Source organism: Ostrinia nubilalis, chromosome 10, assembly GCF_963855985.1.
Source record: "Ostrinia nubilalis chromosome 10, ilOstNubi1.1, whole genome shotgun sequence".
NCBI lineage: Eukaryota > Metazoa > Arthropoda > Insecta > Lepidoptera > Crambidae > Ostrinia > Ostrinia nubilalis.
The window spans coordinates 9802863-9826437 of NC_087097.1; the positions used below are offsets into that span (position 1 = coordinate 9802863).

The 23575-nt window shown below is 35.3% G+C and overlaps 1 protein-coding gene across 2 annotated transcripts in view; it reads right to left on the reverse strand.

Moving 5' to 3' along the window:
* Positions 1-19609, reverse strand: part of LOC135075180 (uncharacterized) — an 80957-nt gene extending 61348 nt beyond the window's left edge. The window contains exon 1 of one of the 2 annotated variants that reach the window (XM_063969542.1): positions 19220-19609. In XM_063969542.1, coding sequence (XP_063825612.1) covers positions 19220-19289 — 70 coding nt within the window. In that variant the 5' untranslated portion in view covers positions 19290-19609. Of the gene's footprint in view, positions 1-4598; positions 4974-19219 lie in introns of those variants that run through there. The other variant, XM_063969540.1, reaches the window with a different exon arrangement.
* Positions 19610-23575: the final 3966 nt, after the last annotated feature.

Genomic DNA, 23575 nt, shown 5'->3' on the forward strand with positions numbered 1-23575 from the left:
ACTCAACAATCGTGATGGGGTGGTTACGTATGTCCCCACATTTATTAAAAACTTTTGTACAAAATCGAATAACAGAGGTAAACGAGTTGACAGGCGATTCACTGTGGTTGCATATAGACGGCGATAAAAACCCAGCCGATCTAGTGTCAAGGGGCCTTTACATCGATGCACTAAAGAACAATAACCTGTGGTGGCACGGGCCTACCTTTTTACATTGTGCAGACTGGTCAAGGGATACTCAAGCGATACCTATCCGTGAAGATCTACCAGAGTTAAAACTTAAAATAGTTAGTGCAGTTTGTACAAATGCAGATTGCTTATTCGACTTCAAAAGGTTTTCACAGTTTAATAGATTGAAGCGGACTGGAGCGTACCTACTGAGGTTCATTCACAATACACGCAATAAGCAGGCGCGACGCACCGGTCCCTTATCAGTCGCCGAGTTACACGATGCAGAAGTTGTTGTGACACGCTGCGCGCAAGCCCAGATGTTTCCGACTGTATACAGCAACTTATTAAACGAAATACCACTAACAAAATGTAAAGAAGCGAATGGTATTTTAAGTTTAAATGTATTTCTTGACGATAATAAATTAATTCGTGTGGGAGGTAGGTTATGCGATTCGTCCAGGTTTAATTATGATAAACGGCATCCTGCATTGTTGTGTAGCAAACATCATTTTACCGGTCTTTTATTTAAATATTATCATAAACATTTATTACACGCTGGACCCCAGCACCTATTGTGCACTATACGCGAAAGTTGGTGGCCGCTTTCTGGTAGGAATCTCGCCAGAAAAATAGTGCATGAATGCGTAAGGTGTTCACGCCTGAAAGGAAAAACTTTAACTCCAATAATGGGTAATTTACCTAAAGAACGTTTAAAGGCAGGTTTTCCTTTTATGTACACTGGCGTAGATTACGCGGGACCAGTTTTCATATTGAACCGCAAAGGTCGGGGGTCAAAATTAATAAAGGCATACATTTGTTTATTTGTTTGTTTTACAACTAGATGCATTCATTTAGAATTAGTAAGTGGCTTATCCACTAATGATTATATTTTAGCGTTAAAGAGATTTATTTCAAGGCGCGGAAAACCCGCAGAAATACACTCTGACAACGGAAAAAATTTCGTTGGAGCAGAAAAAGAGTTTCCATTATTAATTCAAGATAATATCGATAAAATTATAGATTTTACTGCCAACGATGGCATAAAATTTAAACATATTCCAGTATACGCTGCTCATTTTGGGGGACTTTGGGAGGCAGGAGTTCGATCATGCAAGCATCACCTTAGACGTATAGTAGGCAATGCTCACCTAACATATGAGGAATTTAGCACTGTTTTAGTACTAATTGAAGCCATCCTAAATTCCCGTCCTCTATCGGCTATGTCTACAGATCCTTCCGACCTCTTACCCTTAACTCCTGCCCACTTTCTCATCGGCCGACCGTTGACCGCTCCAGCCTGTGAAGACATCACCGAGGTGCCGAGCAGTCGCCTGGCACGCTACGACCGAGTCGAGCAACTACGGCAACATTTCTGGAGGCGCTGGTCGACAGAATACGTGGCAGAGCTTCAACTAAGAACAAAATGGAAAACGCAGAAGGACGACATAAAACTAGATAGTCTTGTCCTTATCAAAGACGATCATCAATCGCCTCTCAAGTGGTGCCTGGGGAGAATCATACGCGTCTTCCCTGGCAGAGACGGAGTTTCACGAGTCGCTGACATTCGCACCGCGACGGGGACAGTACAGCGGGCCTTTTCAAAGATCTGCCCACTACCACTGCCCACTGCAGCTGAATTGTCGACGCCTGCAATCTCGTCGACGCCTGCAATCTCGTCGACGCCAGCAATCTCGTCGACGCCTGCGGTCTCGTGGACGCCTGCGGCATTATCGGGGAGCCCTTCGATGACACACGCATGAAGATTCGATCATCATCATTTTGGAAGCTTGGAGCTTCCAAGGCCGGCGGCATGTTAACGCCATCTATCGGCGCATCAGCGCACATAATACGTCTGAAGTTGTATACGAGCAAGGAGCCTGGAGGGGAGCGCGGGGGCGGCCCGCGTCAACTTCACTCGATTACCAGCAACGAAACACGAACGAACAACGGTTGTAAATTAATCCGAAAAGTAATCGAAATACACGAATTATTTCTTCAATCAGCGTTATTCATTCAATTAAACGTCGAAACAATGACATTATTTTGTTTTACTTTAATTATGTTTTATGTTTATAGCACTCTTAAAGATATAAAGAATATTTTTTTTTTACATATAATGTGTAGGTACCATATGCGGATTGTGACCTTTTCAATAGGTATGCAATCGCGACAGTAATAAAAACAACGTTAATTCGTCGATCCGTGAAATAAAAACTAATTAAGATAGTGTAATTTTCATTTTAAAAACAATACGTATTGTTGTTATGAGTTTAACAGTACTTAGTTAATTGATATTAGACATTGAATCCTATCCAATTTTTTTCGCACAAACAAAAGCTAATTTGAATGGAAAATAGTTTCAATATTGTTTAAATAAAGATAATCTATATATATAAAAGAAAGTCGTGTTAGTTACTCCACTTATAACTCAAGAACGGCTGAACCGATTTAGCTGAAAATTGTCAGGGAGGTAGTTTAGAGCCAGGAGTAGGACATAGGATATCCCGTTCGAAATAAAAAAAAGTCTGCTTATTTATTGCCATTAGGGCGGAACAAAGTTCGCCGGGTCAGCTAGTGTGTTATAAATCGTTTCCTTTTTCAGGTGTAGGTATAATCACCCATTTCCAGATTATAAGTATAATTTGTGAATAAACATCTCCTAAGCTGTAAGCTCATAAATAAATCGAAATTCTAAATGAAAGCCTAATGCCGAAAATAGGAATATATCAATTTAGTTCGCCTTATGTACAAATTTATTTTGGCATTAAAGTTTAAATAAATAAATAAATATTTTTCAGTTTCTAAATAATTCAAATTCTTCGTTACCTACCGTCAAGTTAAGTCATGTTTTCTGGGTAGGTACATTACATTCCATAATAAATTCCTCCAAAAGCCTTTGTCAAGGTTATTATCGTGCAAATAAATTACTCAAAAAACGCATTATCTATGCCTTTCTATGTAAAAATACTGAAAAGACAATTTACTAGTTAATGAAATAGCAAGTTCAACTTGATGAGAAAATGCAATAACAACTAATCATTGGAATACAATTTTGGAGGAAATGTTAAACGTTTCAAAGAATGTGTACCTACTTACCTACTGTTTACTTATTTATGGCTTTTGAAGGCATAGTATGCCGTATTATGTATGTATAAATAAATCAAAATACTGTGCACAATGGTTTGGCATTGATGTAAACAAAAAATGTGAACTCTACTCGCGTCGTTGAATGAGTTTTTGATATGAAGTGACATTTGTATTGGTTTCAGAGGAGTAAGAAGAGAATTAAAGGTCCAAATACCATAATTCAAAGAATATTATTCTTTATTTACCTATCCCATAGTACTACAGAGGGAGGTATGTCTATTTTATAATAAAAACATTGAGGCATAGGCTATGTTGTTTCCCAGTTGGTATTAGCTTGGCATTTCTCCTTATTAAAAGTATCAGTATCGTAAAAATTGGTTGAATAGAAACCGTAATGTTTTGGACCATGTCTTTTTTAAAGAGTTTTATACGAGACACATTATCTAGTTATTTAGGATCAACTTTGCATACTCCTAAGTGATGCGCAAACTGCCATGACTTGACCGTGTTATTCATATCTTGATAACCTAAAACGGAGATACCGCAGGTTATCGTGATTACGAATCAGTATCCAGGCATGTGCGCAATAGATAAATGTACATTAGATGAATAGATACTCTCAGAGACAAATACTGGCAAAAAGAAATGGACATTACAAAAAAGTCCATTAAAAAAATACTAAAAGTTGAACTAGCCCAAAAGGCCTAATATCGCTAGGAAGGTAGAAAAGTTCCATAGATCCCAGAAGTATCTAGGTAGGCACATTAAGTTTAGGTCAGCCAATTCAATATTAATTTACAAGTACCTAACCTAATACACAGATACATTAACTAACCGTGACTTACATCAAAGTAATCTTATTCTGTAAAACTATGTAGACTGTCAAAACAAATTTCTAGCTCAGGCACTGTGGTTTAGGTATTTTAGTAATACAGAATTCGTATTCTGTTATACATATGTTTAAATAATACCAAAAAGTTTTAATTAAAGTGTACAATTTTCCATTATTTGAATCATCTTGAAGTAAATAAAGCAAAAACAAATAGCAAAATCAACTAACTACTAAAGTTAACCGACTGTCAAATTATCTCTAGGCCATGATGAACAAAAACAAGTTTGCTCTTCCGAGAGTCTATCTTCTATTTACTTACACTTGTAAGCCTACTTAAACAATGCGTTGATAAAATTCAGCAGAATGTCTAAATCATTTTACAATATTCGTGTCATGAAAGCGCGCGAAATTAAAAACGTTTAAAGCTTGAAAGAAGGCGAATAAATCATCGAGAAAAAGTCATTAATATTGTAACTATCGGCGTATCAAAGCTCTTATGGTGGCTTACCATTAATACGCCGGTCAGTGAGGGTGTCCTCCTCATCCCACCACGGATGGTCCGGTATCCGCCGCGCCGGCTGCCGGTCGAAGTTCCCGTAGTATTGGAACTCCATATCATTCAACACTCAACACAACACTACTCGATTTTCCAAAAAAAATCGCAAGTGACACGTTCGTTTCACAGACACCACGTCTCCTTTAGAGTTTAAGCGATACTGATTTGTAATTAAGTCTCAAGTATACGGTAATAAGATAAAACCGAGGTTGAGTTGACACTAAATAATACAGGCTATTATTGACAATAGCTTGAGCGTGTCAAGCGGTGTCGCGCTTCGTACAGATAAAAGATTCTCTCCGGAGCTCATTTTTTATGGCAACTGTGTAGTACGTACGTTACGTATACGTGTGAACAACCGACAAACACTATCGGACATTGGCTTGCCAATACCAGAAATAGGTACGGATTGGCAAACTACGCGACACACGGAAGCTGAGGTATAGCGAGCTTTGTTGTCGATTTAATTGAATGATTAGATCAAACAAATGCACAAACACATGAACATTACTAATACATCCATAGAACACGCTAAAACACTTCCGCAGTTCCGAAGCGACTGAACTATGCTTTCCATTTTCATTTTAGGTCAAAAGTTCAAACTTTGGGGGTGACGCCTACGCAGTAGTTAGATACAAAAAATACTTGTTTGTCACCATATTTTAGTGTTTAAAAACCTCATTTTCATGTACACGGTATGTCCAATCGAAGGTTTTGTGTCGGCGTATGTCTTTAACACTTCGCGTACCGCATTGACAACGATTCGCTAATATTGCTAAATACGGACGATCACTACTTTAAATACTGTGCAGCCAAGTTCGATCTATCAAAGTCAAGCAGGACGAATTTATCTCTAAACTGTTCAATTTGAATTTTAAATTCGGTAATCTTTTGAAGACAACTATTGCAAGTTTTACCCATATTTTTATCAGCCTCAGTTTAAAAAAATAATTTTAACACAAACTAATTGGTTAGAAAACAATGAGGATATTTATTTATAATATTTATTACTATCCAAACAACGTGGAAACGAAGAAAAAGATAAAATAATCAATTGTATGATTTATTGATGACGTTAATGGTAATTTATTTTATAGCTATCCAAGTGAATATAAATTTTAAAGGAAAAAATAACTAATCATCTGCACTTATTTTTGATAAACTTGTTTTTGCTAAGATGCGCATGCGCCGATGCTCAGAACACCTTTCTCGACCTTCCGATATTTATTTATCTTTAGGTGCATTCAACTGAGCACTCAAGGGAACAATGTCGACGTAATTAATTTGTGTGATAAAGGACTATGCACACAGTGAAAAAAAAAATTTTTACATTGTAAAGATTTTTCTTTCATCTTGTCTCATTATTTGTGAAAAAACAGTTCAGTTCAAAGATCTTTAATTGTATTTAGACAAGACTTTAATTCTATTTCATTAAATTAATGAAACAAAAAACTATTAAGTAGTTTAAGATAGCTTGTCATAATGAAAGACAATAAAATTAGCAAGCTGAAACCAAATGAGAGGGAGAGGACTGAAGATACGTTTTCTAAGGACAGTATTATGTAACCCAGATGTCATGGAGAAAGTAGGTAGGTACTGTTCGCTGAAAAGTATAGGACTTTATTTTATTTATTTTCCTAAAACAAGACTAGTCTATAGTCTTAGTATCTAAGTCATCCCTTACTGGTTGGGATTCATTGGTACTGGCTGGGAAAGTGCTGGACTTTATAGCACTGAGGTACATCCAGTTCAATGAGGGCTATTGTTTTTATACTTAACAGTTGGCACCCCTGGCGATTGACAGGACCTTACTCTACAGTGGCGCCATCTTGATGAGTGCAAATGCGATAGTCCTCCTACCACTTTAGCGCTCACCAGTTGGTGCCACTGTCTTCGCTACTAGCAAGTGACAGGAACTTACTCTACAGTGGCGCTAACTGGTGAGCGCTAAAACGATAGCCCTCATTAAGTAAAAGGCGTAAGAACAAAACCAGAACCAGAATCATTTTGAAGAAAATCGTACCTAAAAGAAAATTCAATGGTAATAATGATCTTGATTACAACGTGGATGGTGTAAAACTTAAAAATAGAGATGATGCTAGCAAGTTACTTGTTCCTTTATCTCTGTTTATGCAGTATTTTTTATCAATATAAGATTCTTTTCTTGAGTGTAGAGTGGGTAATTTTACTTATTCGTTAAGGACTTTGTTCTTTCAGGCACATACTTTTCGTTATCAAAATGTACATACATTTAATTACTTTCAAACATAATTAACTACCTGTCTACAATTAAAATAAGCGTACTATTGACGTATATATCACGTCACGGTGATAAACAATACTCCAACTATTTAATACGTGATAGAGCGATTTTATAAGAGCAATAGGTGAAGATGGAAAAGCAAATACAAAAACGTAAAAGTTATTTGGTTTTTCAAGTTAATACCTGCATGCAGGGCAATTTAGCATTGCGCTGTTGACATAGCATGTACATGTACAGAATAATATAGATATGTGAAAAACCAACTGTTTGGGAATGTTAGCGAGTCTCACCTGAAGATGTCAAAATGTATTCACTTATTAGCAGACTTACTACAATACCTACTTAAATAACTCATACATACATAAAAGTATTCTGAGGACTCTTGGTCGGACAGACATACCTATATAATACGTAGGTATAGGTAAAACAACGTAGAGCAGCAGTAGTGCTGCTCTACGTTGTTTTACCTGCAACATAATTCGCCATTACCACAGTGGCGAGTGGTGGGGTGCTTAATAAAATGAGAAATTACACTTAAATCGCAGGTGTTTTTCTTTTTCATATCGACCAAAGGTAATTTACTGACCCACCTTATATTGACCCCTGTTCGTGTTTATGGTCACGTTTACCTTCCAAAGCGTTAAGCGGCTACGGCGATAAGAACACGAAGAATCTTTGGATTCCTACATAGTTTTGGCAACTGACAACACGCAACTGACTGGCAGAGAGTGCCACATGACAGTAAGTTCGCCTTATGTAGCTCAATTTTTGTGTGCAATAAAGGTTTTAAATAAATTAATCTGGAGATACTCCGCAGACATAGCTTTCACATCATAGATCTATTTTTTGATAATGTTTCAACGCTTCTTGGTTGGTGCAAGTTAAAAATGTACAGCAAATCTCAAAATTTGTGTCATAATTACTCGAATGCGCCAGAAAGATGATTATTTTCTTCGATTCGCAGTTTTTCCCTATATAATTGATACTAAAATATTTGGGTATTTTCTTACTTACGTCATGTTCAGAATTGCCTTAAAAGAAATGATTTCATGCTACGAAGGACACAATAAGCCGTGAATTGAGCTATACGACTAATTACTGATACCAGAATTGTGACTTTACTGTTACTAACTGTTAGTCTGTTACAACTGGCTTTTGTTGCTGAAAAAACTTATCAGCAGCTTAAAATAAAGTCACTAGGTGAGCTAAGAATCTACTGCAGTAAATATATCTATTCAGGTTTAATAAAATAGTTTCTGTAGCGAGCTAGAAATGTATTTGGCTAATTTGCATTTCACATGACAGAAAAACATATTACCACGTTGTTAGTTTCAAGGCTACCAGTGCGCTACTGCGATGTAGGCAAAGTATGTGGACCATATTTAACTGTATTTGTAATTTCTTATTTTACTTAAGTAGTATATAGGTGCCTACTACATAGATGGCACAGTAGATTAGAAAGAGAAGAACATCTCTGTTTAATAACTCCTTTACACTAGACCAATAACTCCTTAGACTGTAAAAGATTCAGATCATCAATCATTGACAATCAATCAATCATTGATGATATTATTTTCCAAAATAAATGTTACTCATTCATTATTTTAAGCAATGAAGAGCTAAATATCCGATTTAAATATTACAGTTATGCAAATCTCCATCCTTTAAACCTACATTTTAAATAGAAAACAAGTTTTCCTTGTGTGCTGTACCACTAAGCGCCTTTATTGAAACATTATATACGGACAGACTAAGTTTCTTGTAGGTACACTTAAGTGAAAAATCAGAAGCCCATTTCAAAAGCTAATGTATGTCTATAATACCTACCTAAATGCAAACGTTAAAGCCTTAATAAATAATGAATTGCGTAAAATTAAGGGATTTAAGATCCAGAAATATTAAAGGAAACAGAAGTAGAGTTTGAAGTGACTGAAGCGAAAATACATTCATGTACCTATAACAGTAATGACAAAGTCACCTGAAGTGAGATTGCTATGTGCAAATGTGTAGTAAATAACATGACAAAAAGCGAATCATAGGTAAAATGGTGACATGTTACAGTAGCACTATGTTCCGCTCAAAGAGTACAATTTGTCTGACAACAATAGAAAATGGTAGTTAAATAAATAATTAATTTATCGTCAAGGAATTCAGATAATATTATAATTTTATTGATTAAATATTGCTCGTACGCATCACACATCACTTCTGTGCTCAAGATCTCGGTCAGTAGCGTTACCCGATTATCCTGTATCGTAAGATTGACGCGACTTTACCGTAATAAGCCGTTACTTCTGTTGATCTGAATTCCCGATTCGTATATGGTGGCTGAAATTATGGAAAGTCATTGACATACACAAAGAATAATAGTGGACCCAGAATACTGCCCTGGGGAACACCATACTTGACCTTAAATAACGAGCTTTTGACTGATACCTATATTTTTTCAGTTTTAGCCAGAGAACATAATATTTACCAAAGTATTATAAAACCATTTTGAGAGTAGAATTTAAAACTTTAAATTTTCGAGATCGATGCTAGGCAATTGAGAATGTTACTAGGTATGCAAAATCACTTGAAACCTATGTTACAGTTAGGCTTTTACATTTACAAATACATTAGTTTTTATTTCATTCAAAAATACCCAGTAGTTATGATTTTATAGGCATTCAAAGTTCGCTTAAATATTGAGTGCCGCCGACGGTCACGTGAACCCGCGTGACGTACATTCACAGTGTCCGCTCACTAGAAAACAGATATAAACATACTTAAATACATTTTTTTTGTAAATACAAACTTATTATACATATTAACACCCAGACCCATCACATAAATTAAAATTGAACCAAACCCAAACTTGGTGCGATTGTGTCATTTTATTGCGAATTACCTTCCAGCTCCATCATTAGACCCTGATTACTATATAGAATTAAAGTACTCGTCAATACAAAACGAACGAACCTAAACTCGATGGATTTAAGTCGTTTTATTATAGAGTTCCTATGGCCACCTTCCAGCTCCATCATCAGATCAGCTCCATGTCATCATAATATTGCATGGTCATCCAAATCACATGTGTTTGCGAAATTTTAGCTTAATCGGTTGCCTGGAAGTGGGTCTTAATTCAGCTTGCAAGATTCCACCCATACAAATATGAGCTAGTCACTGTAATATGACGTCACGCGCATAAAATGGCGGGCCGGCCGCCGCCCGCACTTTTAAAATTCAATATCTCGGAAACTAATTGACGTATCGAAATAATTCTTTCACGTGTATTTTTTATTTTTAACAGAGAATACAGAAAGCTAAAAAACAAAATTAGTGAACATTCTTCATTTACCACGTATTTAAAAGGTATAAAAGCAGCATTCTCATTTTATATAAACCTCCTGAAAATATCATAAGGCATCTGGATTTCTAAATAAACTAAATCGGAAAAGGCACGAGATGTCAATTCAGGTGCCGGGAATATCGAATCAGACGCTCCAGGGAGAGGGAGAAAACTTCCATCAATTTCCTGCTGGAATACACAGTAGGAATGAAATTTGTTCGGAATTGGCATTGCAACTACTATGTACACCTACCTAATAAATAATATGATTGGTTAACGCATTGAAGTAGCTCATAGAGTAATTCATTTGTTATTATTTATTTTCGATCCAAGAAATTAAAACAGCTTTGAGTAGAATCCGCCAATAATCTCACGGTTCGCCGATCGTAATTAAGAAACATACGACTATATTGTTAAGATAAGAGGAACAGCATCTTATCAGTGCAGTGTGAAGTCTCACACAAATCATCAACGCAAATGTACTTTACAATCAGCGTTCTACTTCCACGGGTATGTTAAGATTTGCATAGAGATTCGCGTTATTGTCTTAGATTGCTCAGCTCGGATCAAAGTGATGTGTAGTGAATGGATCGGTACTCACGTTCCCGTACCATCCGTACATACTGTTACTGATATGTCACTGTTATTGTCGTCACTAGATAGGTACTACGCGTGCGGGAAGCGGTGCCCGCGGTGTGTCGACGGACTACTGACTGACGGCCGCGCTGTTGCCTAGAAGCCTTCAGCAAACACTTAGATTCGGCTGTACAAACGAAAGCTCATCAAACTATACTTTTCTCTTGCAAAATCGACCCTATTACTACTGTATAAGATGCTTTGTTGTTTAGGTTGACGTGCCGTGAAATCGCCGCCGCGTGATATGCTAAATACCTCATTCCTTGTTGATATGTCGTGGAAATTCCATTTATATTTATTTGTGCGTAAAAGGCAAACAAAAATTGTTACGTTAAACATACTTAAGCCAGGCCAAAGATCATGTTAGCATTTCACTAGCAATAAGATAATAAAATTATAGCTATAGCAATGTGAATTGAATGTAGAAAGTATGTTTATGGTTGTATGTAATCAATCATACTATACTCTTAAAATCGAAATGCCTGAAGCCTGCTGAAAATGATACTTGAACTTGAACAAAGGCATCAATGCATATTCCACTTGATGTATGTAGTAGGTACTGCACTACAACACGTGACGGTTTTGGCGCTTTTTTCAACTGAACGATAAGATAGATTACAATATCATTGGTTAAATATGTTTTTGCACAAAACAAATTGGGTATTTTCTTTCTTTATTTGCTTCCGAACCGACCCTAACCAGTTCTTTGCAAAATATGCACGTCTGGTAACAGGTCAGGTGACTCAGTTAAATTTGTTGTTGCGCTTCTTCTCAGCACTTGCCAAATGATTGTCACGAAGCGCTGGTAGGGCAAATAAAAAATGAGACATGTACCTATAAGCCCCTTATGAGCATTTGACGATTTGTAAGTACTAATTTGATTAGTCTATACGAATAAAGATAGTTTTGAATTTTTTATTTTGATTTTATCAATTTCAGTTACATGAAACTGCTAGAGACAGGGACATATTAAGGAAATAATACCGTTATAGCTCTGAAGAACTGTTTATAATGTGAAACATACAGTACCTGTCCTACACCCACGGTCCACAACGTGTATCGGGACACCTCTACACACCCGTGATCGGCTCGGTCACGTTACGTGCCACGAAATTCTTAACTTATGTATTAACAAGCGGGATGGTACCACATGTAGAGCTGTCTTTGTTATGACTTCTTATTATACATATTTGTCTTTAGAATATTTTTTAAATTAACATTCTGAGCTACAGATTATACTTGTAGTTTCAATTTGAATCTAAAATTAATAACGATTTAATGAATTAGAGGTCATGAAACCTGAAATTGAACTGAAGTAACTTTTCAACTAACATTTTGTTCAGCATCTTAACTCCAAAAAAATTGCTAATGAGATGATTGATTGATTGATATTTAGGACAATAGTTTCTAATAACTGAGGTGAAATAAAATGTGTAATTTAAAAGTACTAACTAAGAAGTAAATATAAATACAGTGGCCAAATTATTCTTATAAATTTTATATTACGAACATCGTGTCGACAAACTCTATCCACGTGCCTTTGGAGAGTATAATAAAATAACATATTATGAATACGAAATATCGCCAGGAATATGAATAATGTGATATGCCATTGAACAACATTCGGTGTCGTTTGAAGATGATCTGTGTAATATAGTATACTGGGTCACTACACTTTGACACCTGTACTTTCCTTTTATATGTAAGTATTTAGTTATCTTTCTGAGCCATTTTTGAGGCTCAACACATATAAATTAGAGACAAATCGGATTAAGTATCGTTTAATTTTAGTGATTTAATAAGTAGACACAAAAACACACAGGTTAAAATGGAATAAGTAAATTAAGGTTTATTATATGTAATTATAGTAGAGTCGGATTTAGGGCTACGGAATAGTTATTACTTATTACTTAGGTATATTTTCTTTACAAAAATAAGTAGGTATAGAATGCTAACCGCCCAGAGTGCTGTGAAAAAGAATAAGTACGAGTATTAGAATATTTTGAAAACGTTGGCCCAACATATTAAGGTTAATTTATAAAGTAACAAAATTAACACGAGATAATAATCATTGCAGGCATTAGCATTAGGTACTCTTTAGAAGTAACCGGGTCATAATAATTATAAATTTTATGACGACCTGACAAGACTAAAGGAAACAATGGAATTATTGTAGTATTTACTTTCAGATACATATCATCGTTCAAAGATCTCAGAGCTATATTTTTTACGTCAGTACATAAGCTCTTGCAAATATAAAACAGGCGATAGTAGAATCGCAGCATATATTTAATATTTGAACTGCGATAGTAATTTCCTTTATATTCTTATCATTTAAATTAATGTCAGTATACACGTGCAATACGATGCACAATATAAAAATGATGTGTGTAATTAATTAAATAACGGCGAAAACAAGTAAATGCAAGGTAGACACATGACATGTGAGTATATAATCATTAAAACAACATGGCAGTCATCTATTGTCAGCAATAATAACTGCAAGTTATGCTTTCATTGCGCATTAAGCGAGCCGAATGCCGAGCAGGGAACGCGGACGAATGCTTGAAGAAAACGCCGATAGTGATGTCCTGCGTTCCCGACTCATATGGCTTACCGAGGGCAACGTCAGATTTTAGTGGGTAGGCCTTGCCCTTCTGGCAGGGAGAACCTCACACAACCCACTAGTTGCCCCCGTGGCTGGTGGGTATACAAATTGTATTTTCCTAACGAAACATAAAAGTTATGCTTTCATTACAAAATTATTTTCTAGAGAAGATAAGGAAATCCGATGTCAATTGTCAATGGTTACGTTTTCAGGATTCATTATTTTATTTGATTCTATTTCAGGAACTCGCAAGTTCGTCGGCCGCCATATTTCAAAATGGAGCTCTTTTCCATTTTCCACGAAGTGTGCTCAACGAAAATGCTGACCCCTGTACTTCATGTTAATGACCCAGGATAATTTAGGCCAAGAAAGATTCGAGTACGGTTTTTAATTTGACGGTTGGTTGTTTTTGTTTTTGACAATTTTAATATCCGATGCTCATTTTTTCAATATTTAGGGCGTTTAGGGTCTAAAAGCTCGGGACACGAGCTTTTTATTTCTAGTTCCTGTTACGCGAAACTTTGTTCTAACAAGTTATTAAGCATGAAGAGTAACAATTAAGCTTAACATTTTGCTCTCTGACATCTTATTTAGTTGTGATAGGTATCATTTAACAACGTCGCTGAATGCATGTCAGTAAATCCAGACTTCAAGTTTATTAAAAATCCCTATCGCATCTTTTTAACTTAAAAAAATAAATCAATTTTCACATCTTTCGCCATTTTATTCAAAATTAGGATTTTAATTTGAATTGTAACCACGTGATAAAGACAGATGAATTAATTTGTGACTCAAAGGTCTAAGGCGAGGAATAAATACTTACTCAATTTGATAGCAATTAACATTTTATTACATCCGTTCACAAACTTCTTATTCAGATAGTGAAAAGGGGATTTCAACTTTTTATCTCATGAAACGTTTGAAGACAAAAATAGGAAACCATTGAGATATTGGCAACTAATTACGAGTACAGATGTTAAATACATTTAATGTCATTATTGATAAGATTTTTATGTAAAAGTAATCAAGTTGTTAAAAACTAATTTATGTTATTAGCATTTTAAAAATAAAATAAGAGCATTCTGAGGCATAATATGGTTTGTGGTTAGATCATGTTTTAATTATTTCTTATTATAACAATATGTAAGTCTTATAATTTCGTCTAGTAAGTCTGACTATTCATTGACATAATAACAGGCGATTCTGGTTGCAATCATGAACTCTGTCACAGAAAATTCGGAAAAACTAAGAGTTGTTTTCTTTCGGTGCGTGGACAAAACAAGTAGTAGGGGTTTACCCATAGCTGGGCACCGTTAATCAAATAGTTAACTTCGTTAATCGTTAAACCGTTAATAAAAAAGTTAACTTCGTTAAACGTTAAAACGTTACATTTAGCAAGATTTAACGCAAGTTAACGTTAATCGTTAATCCGTTAACACATTATAATAAAACGAAAAAAATATTTGTATGCAAGGTTCAAATAATTTCGAAAGCTTGTATCGCGCATGGAATTTATTCCTCTTTTTAGCCAGACAGTTTTGACAGTTCCAACTCCTTGCCAGACAGTTTTTTTAGGATAGCTGCTAAAGCCACGATGACCCAAACTTCATAATCCACCAACATTCTAACCTATATTGGGAGCATACGCTGACAAACTTTCAGCTTTTATAAAATGACGTTGGTCTGGCGTTCACCAGCTCTTAGTCTATAGTATCTCAATCTCAGAGCCTTGGTTCAATTACAATACAATTTTAGCACCAATGTGCTCGAAAAGACAAATTTTATAATGCGAACAGCTAGGGACTGGAATTCGTTGCCTGCTGCTGTCTTTCCCGAAAACTATAATCCGGGCCTCTTCAAGGCGAGAGTGAATAGGCACTTTCTGGGCAGATATGTACCATCCTAGACTGCATCCCACTTAACATCAGGTGCGATTGTGGTCAAATACCTGCCTTGTTATGCATAAAAAAAATACCAACAAATCCAAATTCGATGCGATTCCGCCCTTTTATTTAGGAGTTCCTATGGCCGCCTCCTGACTCCATCATTAGACCAGCTCAATGGTACCACAACATTGCATTGTCATCGTACTTACATAAGTATACCAAATTGCAGTTCAATCGGTTGAGGAGAAACTGGTCTTAAATTCAGTTGCAAGATTTACAGGGTGTCAATATACAGGGTGGAATTTTGTAATGCCACCTGCCACTCTTTACCTCCAGTTCATCCAGTCCTAATATTGTAGATAGAAAAAAATTCTCAAAGAAAACATTCCTTTATTTTTGAAAACAAATAGAACTGCATTCAAAGATTTCCAAAAAATATTTGCTACACCCGGGAATCGAACCAACTAAAATCTGTTAAAAATTACATCCTGTATTTTTTTTATTGCATCGATCGTTAGGGTCAAGTCTCTCTAAAAACTTGATAAATCAAATGAGTGGAAATCCATGGAGGAGAAATCCATAAGGATGAAATCTCTCTAAAAAACTTGATAAATCAAATGAGAGGAAATCCATAAAATATTAAATTATTTTAATTATGTACAGAAATTGTATGGTAGTTAGTATGGTAGTGACTTTTCGAAAAAAAATCGAAAATCTATGAATGCAGTTCTCGTTCTTTTCAAAAATAAAGGAATGTTTTCTTTCAATAAAATTGTCTATCTGTACTATTATGAGTACTTTCCCTCCAGGTGGCATTACAAAATTCCACCCTGTATAAGCTTGTAAATAAATAATAAAATAGCATTTTTATATCCTATCGACGGACTGTGAGACTTGCCACCGGACCTGGTGTGACGACCACGACTACTCTGGCAAGAGTGTAGCGACAAAGAAGATATCGTTTCTTTCTGGTTACAAAAACTGTTGTTTTGGGTTCTGGAAATTCTGGAAGCCCGAACGTACTTGTCAGAACGCGTTTTTCTAGTGTTTTTCAGCGTGCCTGCGGTATTATTGGTAAATAGTAGGTACTGGATTAACGATTAACGGACTTAGGATAATTTAACGGAAGTTAACGAGTCCGTTAACATTTTTTAAAGTTAACTTAAAAGTTAATCCGTTAATAGAAATGTTAACTTCGTTAATTAACGATTAACGGATTAACGAGTTAATGCCCAGCTATGGGTTTACCATATACATCTTACATTATTATGTTTTAGGTAATTCGCTTTTCAGTACATATTGAAGTGATCACAATGTTGAACCGGTATCAATTGTTTTTTATTTAAGTGGTCGTACACTCGTGTGTAATTTCGGCAATTTTCTCCGAATAAAATGGGCTTTACATAAAATGTATTTGTAGTGTTAGTGCCGAAGAACTTTAACTCTACACAACATAGTTCTTGAAGTGAACAGCAGAGGTCGTGGAGATTTCCTCGCCTTTATCAGATAAGGTTTGACCTTTTCCATCGCGGGTTCAACTTAATAATTACATGGGTTTGTTATCAGTGAAATGCTATATCAGTCTTTCCCAAAGTGGGCGATAACGCCCCCTTGTGGGCGCTGCAGGCTTAAAGGGGGGCGGTAAGAGACCCAGAAAAAAAATCGGGACGTTGTGTAGAGGCTTGGGAGGCGTCATCTACTAGGAGGACTCTTGGACACCGACTGCGCTCGACTCTTGACTACAAAAATGGGGGGCGCTAAAAAATAATTTATTCTCAAAGTGGGCAGTAGACTAAATCAGTTTGGGAACCGCTGTGCTATATCTTAATCCGGCACTTTATCTTAATACTTTACTGTTTAATAAACTCAGTAAAAAGCTTTTGATTAGATATAAATTGTTTGAAACATGAAAACATACTTAGTTGTTTTTTGAGAGTTCATAGAGAGACAGAATGTAGGTACGAATGTATCGATATTTCAACTCAAATTATTTATGATAGATATAATCAGTTTTTTCTTACGCTAGATTTGTTTATTTTATTATACATATTGAGAGAAATCCTGTAAAATGCATTATCGATGTGCCTGTTTCATGTAGGATTAAGATGGACTTCGAAACGATTCGGGATTTACTAAATACAAGAAAGTGACAGATACTTTGCTACATTAATTTTTCATATGAATGAATCACTGAAACAACAATAGTCTATCCTATAAACTAAACAATACAAAGGTATAAAACTGAATTTCTTTGAATAGAATAGAATAGAATAGAATAGAATAGAATAGAATAGAATAGAATAGAATAGAATAGAATAGAATAATTTTTATTTGAAAGAAAGACATACAAGCAGGAAAAACATAGATACACAATGAAGGAGATACACAAATTAATGTACAGATAGCTGCTTGAGCCCCTCTGACAAAAAGGCACCCGCTCAGCATACATCAAGACCGCGCCAGGGCTTGTCTCGAAACTGATTTTCAGCGGGGGCCCTCTGTTGTCAGCAGGGGGGCGCAATGTACAGGAAAAGAAGAAGAATTAACTTTTTAAAAAAATAAAACCGACTTCAAATGCGTGAACACAAAAAAAAACTAAAAATTGAAAATATTGCGTATAAAAAAGTTCATCCCCAATTTTCCACCCTTGGGGGTGAAATATTTTCTTCAAATTCGCATGAAACCACCCTTTTGATAATACCTATTCAACAAAAAAATAATCGTTCAAATTGATTTATAATCGGCGGAGATATTGCGTATAAAAAAGTTCATCCCCAATTTTCCACCCTTGGGGGTTGTTTTTTCTATTATTAAATTTAAATGGGACCACCCTTGAGGTATTACCTATACGCCGAAAAAAGATTTGTTCAAATCGGTTCATAATTAGCGGAGTTATCGCGTAACAAACATAGAAAAAAAAAAAACATACGGGTCGAATTGAGAACCTCCTCCTTTTTTTAAGTCGGTTGAAAACAGGGCAATCATACAAGAGTAAACAAACAAAAAACACCATAACAATTAAATTTACATTGAAATTCAATTCCATTAAAATTAGATTTTAATTATTCAATTACATAACCAAAACATTTATTTAAAATTAAAATTATTAACTTTTAAACATTCAAATTAATGATTACCTAATTAAATCAAAACACATTTCAATATAATGAAAATTAAAATAAGAATTAAAATAATAATAAAAAGAAAAAAAATACAAATTACAATAATTAAATTAAAAAACACCATTATTTACATGTGGCCATAACCATAAAGTCACAAGTTAGTTATGCAATGTCAATGCCAGAAAAAAGATTGAAAGAGTAAAAAAAAAAGAACTGTCAGTGGATCGACATGTGCACGACCTGTGAGAAATTGCCACGTAAATTATTAAATGTGAAATTTGTCACTTCTTTGCCACTTCTTTTCAGCAACAACCGTGATGTTATCCTGAAGTGGTATACCACTTCTATAGAAGCTTATAGGACTATTCCCAAACCTCTCGTTCCCACCACTGCAACTCATCAAGTTTTCTAATCGACTTCATCTAAGTCTGTCGTGTACAGACAAACTGACTGTCATACTTTGAAGCTGTAGATACATACCTATTTATTGTATCTAAATATTGTACCTAAGCGTCACGTTTTACATTCCTAAAAATAAATCAATTCACACAGTGCTACTAATCAATAAACACATCGTTACTTACTAATCTACGAGTAAGTAGGTACTTATATCAAAGACAAGAAAGGAGTTTGACGTAAGAGGAAGAATTTGAATAAACTATTACAGTCAGTTAGAGGAAAATGCAAAAATATTGACTTATGATGAGGAAAAATCTAATCTACTTACCGCTTTCCAGATCGTCGTCATCCTTCCCTCCCACTCCGAGTATGAACGCACTTCTCATGAGGTGACCCATCTTCAATACCTTACAATAACTTTACAATGCTGATTTTGTGCAAAATCTACGTAACAATATAATATAATCTCATAAAGATCTACAACTATACTACATCGATATACAACAAACTAATAAACAAAACACTGAACTACGTAAATACTTAACAAGTTTAACCAATGGATTATGATACCATAGATTACCGCTCTAGTCGGTTAGAACAGTAAAGGGCTACATCTCTGCAAACAGTTTATACAAATGCGTTATTGTAACGGAAGAAAGCCTGATGAATGTAGCCTGTTTCGTTACCACTGTATAAATGATGTAAAACGAGCGCTAACCGAAATTATAGGTCGCGGTAGGAGGCTGCACAGAGCCGGCGTTAGAGTAGCATGACGCGCGGTGACGTGCTAAGATAATATGCTCGTAACTCGAAACATTCTAGAACTAGCTGTTAGACTGCTTCACATATAAATCGCTTAATGAACAAGATTTAAAAACACAATGTTTTAATGTTTCTTATTTGGTTAATTTATTCTGATAGGTAAAGTACTCAAAAGACAAACACCAGGATTAAAATCATTAATGACTATTGATAGTAGGTAGGGGTTGCAAGTCCCGGTACTAAGGAGTGTTACTAAATTACCGGTACCAGGTCTAGGCCAGTACCGGGAAAACCGGGAAATTCGGGAATTTCGGTACCCACGTGAATTGTTATTAAAACAAATTACCTAATTTGTAGTAATTTTAATAAAAATGTGAATAGGTTAACAAAAATATTAAAGAGTTTCTGTTCAGTTCAATTGGTCTGTTACCTTACTAATAAATCAGTCAAAACAGTTACACAACACGACAAAACTAGTTATAAATGCCCATTAAAAATCATAACCGCCATATTCATAAAAACCAACAATCGTTTAATCAACCTATTTTAGTTAAAATATGTTTTCTCACTTTCTATCAATGTCAAATACTGGCAGCGACAAGAGTTAGGGACAAAAGATAAATTATCTAAATTAGGTTTATAAAAAAACACGCTATTATAAGAAATAATAAGTAGTACCTAAGTACAATCAGATAAAACAATGAAATAGGAACATTATTAATATTTTTTCATTTGTTGATAGTGTGTACGTAAAAAGATGATGGCATCTAGTCAAAAAATTGTTATTAAAAATAAATTATTGAAGTCCCGAAAGTACCGAAAGTCTCGGGAATTGCATCGTCAGTACCGGAACTAGCATAAAGGATTAGATTATCGGGAATTCCCGGGAAAAATGAGTACCGGGATTTCCCGGGAGCAAACCCTAATAGTAGGTAGTAAGTTAAATAATTGGGTAGACTTAAATAGTTTCTGTAGGTGTCGATGTCTGAACTCAACGATTTGATCAAAATGATTTACTTAATTATTGTAGAGTCGTTTCATCTCCTAGTTAAATCGTTTATTTTATTAACCAAAAGGCGACTTTCAAGGATTTCTACAACGACCGCGGCGGTCCTGCACCCAGGCACTTACCACTTGGGTAGATGAGTTTGTTTTTATTTAACCGCTCTTATTTCACAACATGTGTGTTCGATTGCATAATATAAACAAAAAATAGTGTTTTGAAACCGCTCTACAATTTTCTTTAGGCCAGTCATACATTTATTGACATAAGCAGGGGAACAATGAAGTTAACTGCGTACGCGCAGACGAGAGAAGGGTAAACAAATGTTGCCTATCTGGCTACCTAAACTGGAGTTAGGTATCATCAGCGATAGCGATTAAGATTTATTTGTATACCAAGGTTATTTTTATAACAATATTAGTATGATGTTACGTGCAGACATTAAGGCAAACACTGTGTCACCTTACTTGGTTGTAATAGGGACTATTTTGCAGTAAAACTGTTAGTATGATGTGAGAAGAAGTCTGATCTAAGATCTATACACGAAGTAACTTTTCATTGGTCTCTACATTGGATTACAGTCATCTTGGATAACTCTGAATTTCAGGGCAACTTACAGTAAGAAATAAATGCAACTCTGTGTATGTTTTTTCAAAATTATCTGAATTTACAGAAATGTTACTTGAATTTCCGTATAATTTTAAACAGTAAAAATTCACGAATAGAGCAAAAACTGCAGACGAAGCCTGTTATTTTACACTTAATACATATCATTAAGTAAGTGTTTATTACGTAGGTAATGTGAGAAAATTAAAATTACGTGTAGACTTTGGTACCTATTTGTTAAATTACTTAAAATGGCATTCGATAATTGACAAGAAAAAGAGCCTTATTCTTTGTTATGTTGTTTCCAATCTGAAAGAATTGACCGCGTATCTACTGACAAAGTTTATTGAAATAATAACTTTACATAAAGACTAAAGGGTATTAAAGGGTAGACTACATAGGTGTCTTATTTATTTTTCAAGCGAGTTTCAGTTTGTATTAGATATCAAATATTACAATAACATGCAATGCAAATCTGGGCAATTTCCAAAGGATTCTATTTTAAACAAAGGACACAGATAGGTAACTTTATACAGCTATGAGTGAAGGTGAAGGCATTTCTTCATCAATTACTTATTGTAATTTAAGTTATGAATAAAATATTAATTATGAATAATTAATAGTACGGTAAGTACAAAACCCTAATAATAATAGCATTATTTATTTATTTAAATTACACGGAAACTGAAAATATATTTATTTTTCAATGCCAGGAGTTATGTTTCTCACGCTCTCGTCGGTTTTTTATTTGACACGTTTGTAAACACACAGAAATAGATTTGGAAATATAAATAGATACGGGAAGGGTAAGGATCCCTCGTCGGGAATTGACCCAAATTCTAGCAGGAAGGTGGCCGGCGGCTGTCATCATTTCACGCCCAATTAATTTTCTAATATTCAACCCGGTGAGGAGGTATTTTGATACTTACCTGTGCACAGGTTATTTAACGGAAATGTGCTAAAGGATAATGACAATTTCGAGGCTTGGAAATATTTCCCAAAACATTGTAATACATAGGAAAATAAATACAATTTCGTGGTAAAAAAAAGCTAAAACGAGAAATGTCGGAAGAAGCTGGCTGATTTAAATGGTATGGTATGGTGGTAATCCGGCTCGAAGGATCAAAACAAATGTTTATTCACACAATAGGATACACATTTTAAGAAATAATAAATATGTAGGCTGGAGTTATAGACTCCAACGTGCGATCCGTCTGATTCTCTCCAAAAAATGAATGAATGGAACGAATGTGTGACTTATGTCTGCATTCTTGAACAAACGTGACTGGACAAGTTCAGGAATAGAAGGATTCACTTCATACAATTCATGGCTGTAATCACAGAATATGGATTAGAGGCTGTAATATACATATTAGTAGGTTTGTTAGATGAGAAATTGTTAGAAAATAATCGATTAGTCACAATCCAATTTACCTAAACCTCGTAGGTACACAAAATGTATTCATTTCATTATAGAGTACTTATCAAGAAAAAAACGAACATAAAACGAACTGTAATAATATGTAAGGTGACTCAACTAAATTAGGTTTTGAGAAACGAATGTTTTTGCCCCCCATACGTGGAAATAGTGAAATAATGTATTTCGCGAGGAATTTGAAAATGGGCTAAATGCCAAAATTCGCGTTTTTTTTTTCGAATCAAATGATGCGTAGTGGTGGTGAGTAAGTAGCAATTACATTTCCATATTTTGTTAATTCTTTTTTGGCACTTGAGCCATTTGTAAATTCCTTAACGTAACTACCTCATTGTTGGAACGTGAGCACGTGAGCTTGTAATGGCATCTAGAAAACGGCCAATTTCTGTATTTTAAGAGTTAATCTAAATAAACTTTAATGACACCGAGTAAGTATACCTACTTACTTAACTGCCGTGCTCTTCACACTATCATTTTCCCCTAGCGAAATTAGAACCCGCAACCGGCGTTGTAAGTATTCACACTATTTTGCATGAACCAACAAAGAAAGTAGCTACTCACTGCTTAGGCTACTACTAAAAAAGTTTTTACGTGAGCTACTACCAACTATAAAAGTGATTTACCTAGGTAGCAATTTGCAGTTCGTACATGCGACCAAAGTCCATACAGTTCTCGGAAAAGTCAAATTAAATAGTTTCGCCGCTTTCCTCCGACCTTGGGCGTCCACGTTTACAAGCGGAGATGGGCATCGACGTCGGCTCCATGGCAACCGCTGCCAAACACATATTACGGGGTTGAAACGTTATTTCATCACGTAATGCTTTGGAGTCGGTAATAAATTATCTGTATCAACCAACACGCCCATTATTATAATTAGA